The 14,267-nt window shown below is 41.6% G+C and overlaps 1 protein-coding gene across 1 annotated transcript in view; it reads right to left on the bottom strand.

Moving 5' to 3' along the window:
• LOC118211278 (glycerol-3-phosphate dehydrogenase [NAD(+)], cytoplasmic-like) overlaps window positions 1-14,141 on the bottom strand; it is a 17,538-nt gene extending 3,397 nt beyond the window's left edge. Inside the window, exons 1-6 of the mRNA XM_035388362.1 lie at window positions 13,986-14,141; window positions 7,869-8,046; window positions 7,031-7,171; window positions 6,568-6,706; window positions 2,390-2,502; window positions 626-862 (exon numbers count right to left, since the gene is read on the bottom strand). Of these exons, the coding sequence (XP_035244253.1) occupies window positions 626-862; window positions 2,390-2,502; window positions 6,568-6,706; window positions 7,031-7,171; window positions 7,869-8,046; window positions 13,986-14,029 (852 nt within the window). The 5' untranslated portion in view covers window positions 14,030-14,141. The remainder of the gene's footprint in view (window positions 1-625; window positions 863-2,389; window positions 2,503-6,567; window positions 6,707-7,030; window positions 7,172-7,868; window positions 8,047-13,985) is intronic.
• Window positions 14,142-14,267: the final 126 nt, after the last annotated feature.

Below are 14,267 nucleotides of genomic sequence, written 5' to 3'. Positions count from 1 at the left end.
AACTTTCCTCTGAGAATATTTTGTTTGCTCTAGTTTAAATGCGTACTATGCAGCAGTGTTAGTTTTGCTGCGGGCCTGTGTTTACAATCAAAGTCTCCTTCTTCCTCAACCAAGCCCACATTTTATATTTTATATACATTTTTATACCATTTTTATTTTTGTGTCTCTGTTTTTCGATAGCTATCACGGCCGAGGAAAAGCACTTTCAGGGTTCACTCCGGCTTTTGAACGAGTCTTGTCAGCTTGTCATTCTTCCCCTGGGAGAGTGCTTCCAACGGTGAAATTGTGTCTTGCCACCGAGCATTACTCAGGCGAGAAACTAGACAGACTTGTGTTCCTGGTTAAAACCTTGTAAGAGCAGCTGTGCAGCCAGGGAAGTTTGTCTTACACCAGAGTCAGGACCCATGCACACCAACATAAAAGGGAATACTTGGACAAATTTTGGGCTTGAAGAAGTGTTAATTTGTACTTAGTCTTGTGTGTGCTTCGAGCGCATTCAGTGTGCATAGTTCACACTTCTGTCTGTGTATCCCACAGATCCCAGTAAATATGTTGGATCTATTAAAAAAAAATCTTGTGTACTGGGGAGAGTTTTTTAACGTTCCGCGTTTCCGTGGCACCTCACCTTCCCGGTCTTGGCGAAGGCCTCGGCGATCTTGCGGTTGCGGCCGCCGTAGCAGGTGGTGATGAGGTCGGCGACGCCGCAGCTCTCCAGGAAGGTCGTCGGGGAGACGGGGCCGGCCGTGCAGAAGACGCGGGCGAAGGCGATCATCTCCATCAGGCCCAGCCGGATCACCGCTGCCTTGGTGTTGTCCCCGAAGCCCAGGCCGTCGCAGAACCCCGCGCCCACCGCCACCACGTTCTGCGGAGGGAGGCGCAGACAGAGGCCCTTTTCCAACCTGATCTCATGACAAGCTTCAACAAAGAGAGAAAAGCTGCATCTTTCCTGCGCTCTTCTTATCTTCCATATAGCCTCGATTAAAGTTGAGACGCTTACTAGTAGTGGAAGAGTGTGGCAGTAATGTGGTGTAATGGTTAGGAGGGAACTAGCTCAGAGGTTACAGGTTTGACTCCAGAGGGGGGCGGGGGGGGGGCACTGCCGTGATACATCTAAGCAAGACACTTTCTTCAGTACATATCCCTGACAGTACAAATGGAATGCATGTAAAGAATAAAAACTCTATAAGTTGCTTGGGAGAAGAGCCTAGAGAAAATGTTTGGATATCTTAGGGGGGAAAAATATGCAATGTGTTGTTAGAAACTAGATGATTCTGCCTTGATCAAAGATCTGATGGATAAGGAGGGTAAATCCCCAATTACAAGCAGTTTCTACAAGGCACTTCTCACTTTTTGAATAACTTTGGTCTCTTCCTTTGCTTTTACAATTGTGCCTTTCAAGTCATTGCATCATACTACATCACATTAGAATACATTACATTTAATGACATCACATTGCACTACATTACTTTACATTCATTTAGCAGATACTCTGACCCAGAGGGGCTTACAGTGTAGAACATAAGTGCATTCATCCGGGCTATATGTGCAGCAATGCTATACCCCTGCGACAGCTTTCCAACACCAGCAAGGAAAGACACAGAATCACTAAAGCATTAATAAAAGTTGCCAGTGCTAAAAGCAAAAAACATAAGTATAGTAAGTATAACTATAATACCATACATTATGACCATAAATGGAGTCATATCAATGACCACTGTACCTGTACAAGGGCCACTGTTGCAAAATTACGTTCTCCTCTGTTGCTATTGCACAGGACTCAGCGACTATTTTATACCCTACAGGCTCCACACAGTACTACAGGAGTGCCAGCGACTATTTCACACCCTACTGATCACATATTCTCAGAGATTGGTACCCTGGCTGAGACCAATCAGGCTCCCTCGCTGCAGTCTCCAGATCATAACAACATGACATAATAACATTACACAGCGACATAGTAACATACTATCAACATAACAATATAAAAATAACCTAATCACACAGTATAAAATAACATTATAACATAACATTACATAATAAAATAGTCCATTAGTTAGTGAACCAGGCCCGCAACTAAGAATTTGCAGGTTTGATTTGCAGTTGGTGCACTACTGTGGGACTGTAGTACCAAGGTAGTTAACCTCAGTTTCTTTAGTATATATCTAGCTGTAAGAATGGACAGTATGTTAGCTATGCAAGCCATACAGGATAAGCCTATCCGATAAATACAAAAGTATATAAAAGCTCAGAAAGCACAGAACCGCAAAAAAACTCTGAGGACTGTACGCAAAAATGAAATGTTAGCTGTTAAAGTGGCTGTGGATAAGCATATCTGCTCAAATGCTGAAATGAGAATGTTAAATATTTGCCATGCAGTACTGTCCCTCACCTTCAGAGCTCCGCAGATCTCCACCACATCGGCCTCAGCCACCACCGTCACACGGAAGTTTTTGGTCTGCATCATTTCCTTCAACATTGGGCCGTGCTCCGCGCTCTTGCAACCTGTGGAAGGGACCGTGCAACCTTACACACCTACACCCTTACACATCTACACCCTTACACATCTACACCCTTACACACCTACACCCTTACACATCTACACCCTTACAGGGGATCTGCAACCTTACACACCTACACCCTTACACATCTACACCCTTACACATCTACACCCTTACACACCTACACCCTTACACATCTACACCCTTACAGGGGATCTGCAACCTTACACACCTACACCCTTACAGGGGATCTGCAACCTTACACACCTACACCCTTACAGGGGATCTGTAACCTTACACATCTACCCCCTTACAGGGGATCTGCAACCTTACACATCTACACCCTTACACATCTACACCCTTACAGGGGATCTACACCCTTACACATCTACATCCTTACAGGGGATGTACAACCTTACACACCTACACCCTTACAGGGGATCTACACCCTTACACATCTACACCCTTACAGGGGATCTGCAACCTTACACATCTACACCCTTACAGGGGATCTGCAACCTTACACATCTACACCCTTACACATCTACACCCTTACAGGGGATCTGCAACCTTACACACCTACACCCTTACACATCTACACCCTTACAGGGGATCTGCAACCTTACACACCTACACCCTTACACATCTACACCCTTACAGGGGATCTGCAACCTTACACACCTACACCCTTACACATCTACACCCTTACAGGGGATCTGCAACCTTACACACCTACACCCTTACACATTTACACCCTTACAGGGGATCTGCAACCTTACACACCTACACCCTTACACATCTACACCCTTACAGGGGATCTGCAACCTTACACACCTACACCTTTACACATTTACACCCTTACGGGGGATCTACAACCTTACACATCTACACCCTTACAGTGGATCTGCAACCTCACACACCTACACCCTTACAGGCGATCTGCAACCTCACACATCTACACCCTTACAGGGGATCTGCAACCTCACACATCTACACCCTTACAGGGGATCTGCAACCTCACACATCTACACCCTTACAGTGGATCTGCAGCCTTACAGGGGATCTGCAACCTTACACACCTACACCCTTACAGTGGATCTGCAACCTCACACATCTACACCCTTACAGGGGATCTGCAACCTTACACACCTACACCCTTACAGTGGATCTGCAACCTCACACATCTACACCCTTACAGGGGATCTGCAACCTCACACATCTACACCCTTACAGTGGATCTGCAGCCTTACAGGGGATCTGCAACCTTACACACCTACACCCTTACAGTGGATCTGCAACCTCACACATCTACACCCTTACAGGGGATCTGCAACCTTACACACCTACACCCTTACAGTGGATCTGCAACCTCACACACCTACACCCTTACAGTGGATCTGCAACCTCACACATCTACACCCTTACAGTGGATCTGCAACCTCACACATCTACACCCTTACAGTGGATCTGCAAACTCACACATCTACACCCTTACAGGGGATCTGCAACCTTACAAATCTACACCCTTACAGTGGATCTGCAACCTTAAGTCTACACCCTTGAAGTGGATCTGCAACCTTACACTATGACATTACAGGGGATCTGAAACCTTACAGGCTAAGCTGTGTTCTTTGGTTCAGGTCCAGAGAAAAACAAATGGTAAAATTTGCATGTTTAATGTGATTTAATGTTTATCTGTCTGTGGCTGTTTAGTGCCTGCCTATCAATAGATAGCCTAGACGTGCATGACCTCAGACATCAGCACACATCTATCATATTAGAATCCGGACTGAAAACAAGAAGATATGCGTCACATATAAAAATGAAAACAAAAGTTAGATTCGGTTGTTTTAATCACCTATGAAAATGAGTGTAGACAGCAGGACAAACTAATCAAATTTAAAAAATCAGACGTTAAACTGCACCATCAATATTGCCTAGTCAGATTGATGGACTGATGGACTGGTTTGGGAGCTGGGTCTGTAACCCAGATGCTATAGATTTATTTCCATGGGGGGGGGGGGGGGGGGGGGGCACAGGTGTCAAACAGGTTCAGTTATCAGTTCAGTCATCTGGTTCAGTTAATGTCCAAATACAGTTACAGTTAAATACTGTAAATGGACGCAAGCGGTGATTCTGGATAAGAACACCTGCTGAATGGCAACAGTAAATGAATTAGCTGCAGTACGTTTGTATTGTCACCTGATAAAAAGGAGTTTGTGTTGCAATTCTAGTGTTGCTGATGATGATGAATATAAACATAAAAAGAATATAAACATAAAAAAGAATATAAACATAAAAAACTTATCTTAATGACCCTAGTGCAAGGTTCCATGTACCTCTTTGCAATGTTTCAATGCTTCTTTTTCTGTATATGTGGTAAATACTTGCAGTTATCTAAAAATAATACCCAATGTGAGGCCAAAGACTCTGGAGACCCAGATAATTAGGGTCACGTTGATAAAGACCTTAAGACACCAAATATAAGCTGACATTTCTTAAATACGCCATTGTGTCTTCTTGTTCTTTTCCAGTGATATCATACACACTGTACGCTGACGAATCAAACTAGACTGATCACATAGTTTAAAGTTTTCAAAAACCGAGTGCTGAGCGATTAATCGACACTTCAGAATTTTTTCGGTGTTTAAATAATTAATCAATCGATGTTTGTTAGATTATTTGAGTTGTCTTAATTTGGTGGATAAACAGTGTTTTTCTCCAAGCTCGGTGTGGTAGTTTTTAAAAGGCAGCTACTCTAAGCAGTTTGCACAGAAATAAGTATTGTAATAACTGCAATGACCATAATCCATTGCGTCTACAGACATGTAATTGACACGACAGTTCGGAAACACAGAACGTAGTACTTACAGGACACGAACGATACAGCTGGACTGAAGAGGTATACGTAGTAGGCCTACTGTGTGACTGTAACCAACAACACATATACAGTATATTCCATAACATCCCTTCTAACAAACTGGTAGTTTTTACTCAGCAGAATGTTATATCTCCCTCAAAATTGATCTAATGATTTTGTCAAAATTGCTACACTACATGGCCAAAATCATCTGGACACCCCTTGGTCCGGGGCTGTTTTTCATAGTTTGGGCTAGGCCCCTTAGTTCCAGTGAAGGCATATCTTAACGCTACGGTATAAAATCAAATTCCAGATGACTTTGTGCTTCCCCAACAGTTTAGGGAAGACCCCTTCCCGTTTCAGCATGGCAATATCCCCAGGCACACGGCGAGGTCCAAATAGAAATGGTTTTATCAAGAACGGTGTGGAAGAACTTCACTGGCCTACACAGAGCCCTTGCCCCATCCAACACCTTTGGGATCAACTGGAAAGCCAACTGCGAGCCAGGCCTAATCACCCAATCAGTGCCCGACCTCACTAATGCTCTCCTGGCTGAATGGAAGCAAATCCCAGAAGCAATGCTCCAACATCCAGTATAAAGCCTTCCCAGATGAGTGAAGGTTGTTATAGCAGCAAAGGGACGACTCCATATTAATGCTCACAATTTTAGGTGAGATGTTTGATGTCAGGTGTCTGCATACTTTTGGCCATGTAGTGTAGTTAACTTGCTAATGTGTCTCACCAGGAACACTGAAAACAATCGGCTGGTTCGCATGCACAAGAAAAAATCTCTTTACTTCCAGAGTCAAAAGCGTATGAAAAGGAAGATAAATTATAAAGGCAACAAATAAAAGAATAAAATATACACGCCTGAAATCCACATATATATATAATAATGTATGCCAGTGATTTGCTGTAATATGCAGTGAGAGCATTGGAGCCTTTGAATATAGAAAGTGTTAAAGCTATTTTTTTAAGCTAGTGTTCAACATTTTAATAAAAAATATTCAAAAAGAATTTCAAATGTCATTATTTCCTGGTACATTCATACAGTATAGTGTAAAAAAAAAAACGAAATCGAAAACCATTATTAATTCAGAAAACTGAATCGAAATCAAACTGACCTCAAAAAACACTAATCGCTCAGCACTACTAAAACCCCCCACGACCGAAGCACATCTGATCGCATGCGTTCTCCCCACCCTTTACCGATGGTGGTTTCACAGAACTTTTCCTCAGCCACCTCATTGGCCAGATTGGCTCCCATCAGCACCGTCATGACGATGCCCAGCTTCTCTCTGATGACATCGGAGATGAGCTTCAACCCTTCGGGGCCCTCGTCCACACCCTGAAACACAACCGGGGCGTCACAAACACTGCCGGTCTCCTCCACGGAACAGTTGGAGTCGGCAAATCTTTACAATCCATATTTTTATTTGATTTCTAAATTTTTAAGCAGCTGGACATTGCATATAAACAAATCCTCCTCACTCACGTAGAAACCATGACTCTGGTTTCCTAAGCCTATTGCCCTCAATTATCATACAGGGACACAAAAAGTTTCTTCAAAACAATGGACCAATTGGAGGAATTTAAAATACAAACAAAATAGTAATAACGAAATGAAAAAGGAGAACGTTTTCCCAGAGGAAGCAGATTCAAAAGTGCAGACCTTGATGAGAGACATGCCCACAGCGTCGCTCTTGATGTGACCCTTGATGGTGTCACACACCCTTCCGACAAACTGGTGCGGGATGACGAACACCAGGATGTCCGTTCCTTTGACAGCATCCAGCAGCTCGGGAACAGCCAACTGGGGAAAAGGAGGAGGAGCTTCATCAGACGGACAGTGCTTAACTTTACACTTTAACCACTTCAACAGTCCTCTCTTCAAAATGCATCTGTTCCCTGAGAATGCCGTTAACACGTCGCTTTGAGTCGGCAGGCGAAGATTAAATCTGACCCTCAGATAAGAATAAATTAGAAAAATCACAGCCAATCACAGCGTGCTGACATCAGTAACATTAAAGAACATTGGGTTTCTGAATGTAATTAGGCTCAGCTTTCACTCATTCTTTACCAAAAAAAACATTCTGCTGATTATTCTTGTCAACAACACTCAAACTTACACATACGATTATTTCTAATGTAAGATAAGTCTATATTCAAAATATTCAAAAATAAGTCTATTTTAATCTCAATGAGGCTAAACTGCCTAAACGGTTAGAAAAAAAGTGTAAAACAAAACTTAAGTCAGTTCTAAGTCTACTTCAGTCTACAAGCATGTCTATGCATGTCTGTATAAGGCTGTTATAAGTCTATGTAAATCTGTAAGGCTGTTATAAGTCTATGTAAATCTGTTGTAAGTCCAGGTAGGTCTGTAATAAGTCTATGACATATTTATCTGGCATGCCTAATCATGGCCCACCAATCGCCCACACAGCCCGGTAGCCATATATCCATGCAGCATACGTTGACACCCTTTACTGCAAATGACACCGGTTTCTCACCACATTGGGGGGCAGCTTGTGTCCTGGCAGGTACTTCACGTTCTCATGGTCAGTGTTGATTATCTCAGTGAGCTTGCGCCCGTTCACCATCTCCTCGAACACCCACATGTTGACCGTCTTGTCAAACTTTGGGTTCGTCGCCGTGTTGGAGCCCACGATCTTGGCGATGGCAGAGCCCCTATGGGCAGAGGGAGGATTTACACACTCTCATCGCACAAAGCAAATGGACGGATGGGACAGGGCGTTTGAGCTGTTCCTCTCATTCCAGAAACATCTCACTCTGCCTTTTCAGCAGCTGGAAATAGCCACTGTTGTATTCTTACAAATACTTGCTTTTGCATTTGAACATTTTTTCCAGTTTAATTTTTAAGCTTGATCCCCAGAGGGGATACTTGGAGAGACTAAATTGTCCTTCAGGTATGAATGCATGTGAATGGGGTGTGGGCTCTGCAATGGATTGGTGACCTGTCCAGGGTTCATTCCTGCCCCTCACCCAATGCATGCTAGGATAGGCAAGGAGAAAAACAAGTACAGTACAGCAAAGCAACCGTTGGAATATTTCTGGAGTTTTTAACCAAAAGCATTTCTCCCAAGTGCAATGCATTTTATATCTGCATTCTGTGGTCTGCAGAGCTTCACACGGGAAAGAACATTCACAGGAGACTGAACTGTGCCACTGTCCTCAGCCAGCTCAAATATCTTATTAAAGGGCAAAGTAGCATCCCTGCTCTAGCGCACAGTTAATATCACAGCCCATCTAAGACTGTCCTACATACACGATCTGCATGCAGACCGCTGGGTAGGGTGATGGCTACGTAGATAACGAGCCAGATTTCTGGATGTTCTGTGAAATACAATGGTCCCCAAACCTTGCTTTGGAGAGCACACACGTTTTTGTTTTTATCTTAAAGGAAAAAAATCACCTGATTTCATGAAAACTTTGTTCTTACTTATACTTATTTTGGCAGTAATTCATATCAAATACAACTTCCTGTTGTATGTTTTTGCAATTATCTCACGTTTTACAAAAGCGGTATTTCATTTGCTGTTGTACTACAGTTCCCATAGAGTACTTCACCAGCATATCATCGACATTATCATGGACAAAGACTTTGCAATAAACTATGGGAGCCTGAGGCAAGGAAACATGAAAAGGGCCCAGTACAAGGATTAGTACACAAAAATGTATACATGATTCATTTCATGATTAATCTCAAAGATAAGCCCCGATGCCTACCTATACTTTTAGTATTAAACAAGAGTTCTGCCCTTCTAAGTCATCTGGAGTAATTTGTTGAAATTGTAAGAATAATATCTAATAAAGCAAGATATTACACATATTGGGCTGCATTTATCATACCTGAGCCAAACAAATTTGATCGCAAATTGTTCGTAAATGCATTTTAACAATATGGGTTTTATCAGTTTTCCTATGCCAGTATGTTCGTAGGATACAAACAGAGTTCACAGAAGGCCTCTAAATTGTTCATATTGTGTGCATAAATTAAAAAACACGGTTGTAAAGCTTTTATCATCTTTTATTTTGATTTAAAAAGAGTAGCAAAATTATTTGAACAAATTAAAAGTCAACTGAATATTATAATTGTTCAAATTATTATATAGAGAATCACAATTGGATTGAACATTAAAACAGGTGATGCTTTATTTGCATTATCCTGAATAACTGAATTAATGCTTAACTTCAATTGAATACAAATTCCAAAAAAAACATGTAAACGAAGTTTACTATAGAGAGGGCACAGAAGTCATAGTTTAGGCCTGCATTGCTATGGCTGACCTCGCTTTATTGGATGATTTGGGGCATGGCACAGGACCGGGTAAACATATCGCTGTCACCTTCCAAGGTAATTCCAGATAGTGACGTATCTCCTATAATCTGGGATTTATTCTTTGCTTCCAGTTTCATTTTCGTTTAACCTGTCGCATAGTTCACAGGATTAAATAGACAGTTTACGACAGCATATGGGAGAGTTGCTATAAATGTAACCCTTGATAAATGTAGCATGGTCCATAACTTTTCGTACACTGCTGATATAGTAGCCATTTCAGGTTTGTACACATGTAATCCAGTCCTCTACCGCATGCCAAAAGAACTGAGCAAGTAGACGACCTTCGTGGGAAATATTTCTAGAAAAATGTTTGAGCGAGGCTTGTAAAAATCTGTTCCGATAGTAATTTTTGGATATAAGGCTTTGTTTTTATTTACAATAAACCAAATCATACATCATCTTAAGCATCTGTCCTTAAAAAGTTTGTTTGGTTTTCAAAGTGAATTTTGGCAGGAATTTTTTGCTCGGTGACCAAAAAACAATGTCCCTGACCATCTGTATAAATTTAATAGTGGTTAAAATTATGCCGCCTCTGACAACAATTACAATTATTACAGCTATGCTATTACAAACCAGATTTTCAATTGCAAATTGGCATGCCAACTGTATTTAGCAACTGGTGTCATGAAGCCAGTCAGCGGTGTCACTGTAATCCTGGGTGGCAGTGTTGTGTAATGGGTAAGGACAAATACAAATACACAATCCAATCTATATTGGTCTAACACTTGGGAATGCGTGGTCTAGGCCACACTTTGTAACTAGCCAATATACCACAAAGTGAGTAATTATTATTATTATTATTAGGGGGCCCAGAACCAAGGGTGCACAGGACCCCTATTATTTTTGCTAGGATTATTAGGGGGCCAAGCACCTAGGGTTGTGAAAAGATAGTTTGGTTTTCAGAGTGAATTTTAGCGGGAATTGTTTGCTCAGTGACCAAAAAACAATGTCCCTGACCATCTGTATAAATGTAATAGCTGTTAAAATAATGCCGCCTCTGATTACAATTACACTTAAGGCCAAAAGTTTACATACACCTAGGCTAAAGATATTCAAATTCAGTTTTTTCACAACTCCGCACATTTCATGTTACCATACATTTATTTTGGCAAGTCAATTAGGGCATCTACTTTGTTCACATCAGAGGTAATTTTAAAACAATTGGCCATCACAAAGCTCTGACCTGAATCCCATAGAAAATCTGTAGACTGAACTGAAAAAGCGTGTCTGAGCAAGGAGGCCCACAAACTTGACTGAGTTACACCAGTTCTGCCAGGAAGAATGGGCAAAAATTCCGGCAAAGTATTGTAAGAAGCTTGTGGAAGGCTACACAAAGTGTTTGATTCAAGTTAAACAATTAAAAGGCAATGCCACCAAATACTAACAAAGTGCATGAAAACTTTCGACCCACTGAAAACCTGATATAGTGAATAAGAGCTGAAATAAATAGGCTATGTCTCTTATGTATTATTTTGAAATGACTTCTTATGGAAATAGAGTATATACCCTAATTGACTTAACACACAAAATGTATGGAGTTGTGAAAAATTGAGTTTGAATGTCTTTAGCTTAGGTATGCAAACTTTTGGCTTTAACTGTACAGTAGATCATACGAATGTAACATTGGACTGCATATACGCTAAAATGTGACAAAGATGTTGTTTATCAAATGCAATTCTTATCATTCCATCAGCTGAAAATTATGGTTTTATCTGTACAACCTAGACTTTTTAATTTGGGGAGTTGATTGAATCTATTTTATTTTATTTGGATAGAATGAAGTTGCCAGTGGTGCGCAAGCCTAAAGTTTTCGCGCGTGCCCAGGCAGTGATTAAGTTCAAACCAAGAAACGTGCCCGCTGCCCAGAGTGGAAGGCTCGTGTGAAATGGGAGTTTCATCATTCCTCATATCCTATTCCAGCCGCAATAGCATAGCATGACCCATTGTCTACTGCACGGAAAGGCTAGACATTACAGAAAGAACCAGTAGAGTACAGAATTTACCAGAAGTCATCATTTGGTGTTAAGAGGAGGCGTGTTCTCTGTCAGATATAATTGAAAAGGTGGCTGAAAAAATACACGCATGCAAAGCGTACCCTACAGATGCTGACTTCAGTGACGTTGCAGAGGCGCTACACAGAAACACCATTGCCTGACAGAGCCTGGCGTTTTCAATGACAGCTATGGATGGAAACCCACTGACTCTGTGGCTCTCCAGGACCAGGTTTGCAGACCCCTGTCAGCAGCTACACACAGCTAAAAATAGTGAAAATTGTTGGCAAAGCTCCTCAGATCCAAATCTCCTTGGAAACCTTGGACATAGTTTAGGTTGTTACATTGGATTTCCCAAGCCACGCCCAATACTACAGCCTCAGTCAGTTTTTTTTTTTTTGAAAGATTATTTGATATTAAATATAGTGGCCCATGAGCATAGTCAGAATAATGAATCTCATACAATACTGTGGCTCACAACAGAGAGAACCCCATCCACCAACAATTATGTCACCTGGTTATGACTCCTTTACCCCCCATTACCGAGAAAGAATTCAGAAATTTTATTTGAGGCTGAAATTAGACATTGCAAGTCAACTAATTATGAGGGTATGACAGCATACTAAATTATGGGCATTGAGTGGTGTTCCCCTATTAAAACACAACCAGGTTGCACATTATATATGTATATATGTGCATTATACAGTATGTCTTCTATGAAATTTAAATGTGTCACAGAAATATGCAGAAATTATTTAAGTACACAGCAAGCCATCATGACAGACTCAGTTATCGGGAAGTGCTGCTGGCACTTGAGACACCTGTCATACTCAGAAATAAGTGCAGGTAATTAATTATGAATGTGGAGGAGAACTAATGATTTTATTGTAATTATTACTGTCTTTACAATCGTACTTCTTGCTTCAGTTAATATGTACTCTTGAGTACACACCCTACAGTTGCAATTATCCAAGGTCAGGGGTCTGCAGCTCTCCAGGACCAGGGCTGGGGACCCAGGGAGACCCTGTGGCTGTCAGGGACCAGGGTTGCAGACTTCAACCCTAGTTTCCCCGGATGGAATAGTACTAATCACAAACTGTCTTAACGGTTAGCAGACAAGACAAGTGATACAGGCCCCTTATTTTCTCACTCTCTACAGGGTTCGAATCAATATTAAATCCGCTACCAATTAAACCTGCACCTAAAACAAACTCAGGGCCGAGTAACATAGTATTCTCTAGATATTACAACAAGATACAGTGGGAAATATGTGAGAAGTATGGTAGAAAAACTTACATTGCTACAGTAACCTGAAATGCTTTCTCGACAGAGAAATTATATCGCCAAGACAGGAGTATGTGCAACCCGATAGCTTGCAGATCTATAAATATCGCTCAGACCATAGCACTAGCAAATAACAGCGGTGCTTTGAATAGCCTATACTGTGCCTTGTTATTTTCTTAAGAGTTTTCCAAGCTAAAGTTTTCGTCCTAACATAGAAAGTCAGCAACGCTACGTAGTTGTTTAACCAATTTGACATTTACCGGTACGTTGTTGGCTAATGACCGGCAAGACGTTTTAGAAGTGTGGACTTGCTTCTCTTTAGCAACATAAATTCTACGAGAATTTCTCATGAGAATTCCAATATATTTTCTTGATCCAGATTAAAAGGTCATTCAGTTCATTCTTAAACCAATTTGCAATAGTACGATATAGGCTAAACGAAATTCAAAACTTCATGCGTGGCAGTTGCCAATTGAAATGTGACCGCCTACTAATCTGCCGGACTGACTCTCAGCGGTTCTTAAACTACCCTCTGTTGAGTATGCTAAGCTTTTTCATTGATAATGCGCTGCTTTAAAATATTCGTCAACATAGTGTTTTAGAAAACAAAAACACGGTCAGTTTTTTTCCCACCCAATTTCAGACACAGGAGTATGTTGAAGCGCCAGTTCAGTCTTCACATACGGCAGCCAAGATGTAGAAATAAATTCAAATGAAATTCGCCGCATGTGAAGCAGAAGCGTGGAGCAGTTTCACTGGTCCAATGCACTTATTCATACAGCTAGACCGCTCGTGAGGTCCCAATCAAGGACGAGCGGTCGAATAATTGCTGTAATTGTAGCAGAGTTTTGGTCAAATTAATTTCCTTTATTACTGTATACAGACAGCACAAGTTACAGCACACTGTGTCTTTGCGCAAGTCTCCGTTTCTTACCGTTGGCCCTTAAAACATGTACGCACTAAAATGAAAATGCCGTGACGTAATCGCTTACCAGTTGCCAGAGCCGATAATGCAGACTTTCTTCGGTGCTGCCATTGTGACCTTCCCGTGCCTGGTTGATGTAGCTGTCCCTCTAACGGTGCCGTTACACGAAGGCTGACAACTGGCACCCAGCTAAAACGTATTTATACTTTGCACTCGGCATAGCTCGGCGGAGAGCACGCCCCCCTCAGGATAGGTTTTTTCCGAGGGAAAACCATCACTTTCCCATCATAGATCAAATAACTTACCCCTTTCCAGTTACATGCGACACGCGCCTTCAGAAAATGATAAG

This window comes from Anguilla anguilla, chromosome 13 (genome assembly GCF_013347855.1).
Source record: "Anguilla anguilla isolate fAngAng1 chromosome 13, fAngAng1.pri, whole genome shotgun sequence".
Classification (NCBI taxonomy): Eukaryota; Metazoa; Chordata; class Actinopteri; order Anguilliformes; family Anguillidae; genus Anguilla; species Anguilla anguilla.
This window is presented reverse-complemented; position numbering and strand designations above follow the sequence as displayed.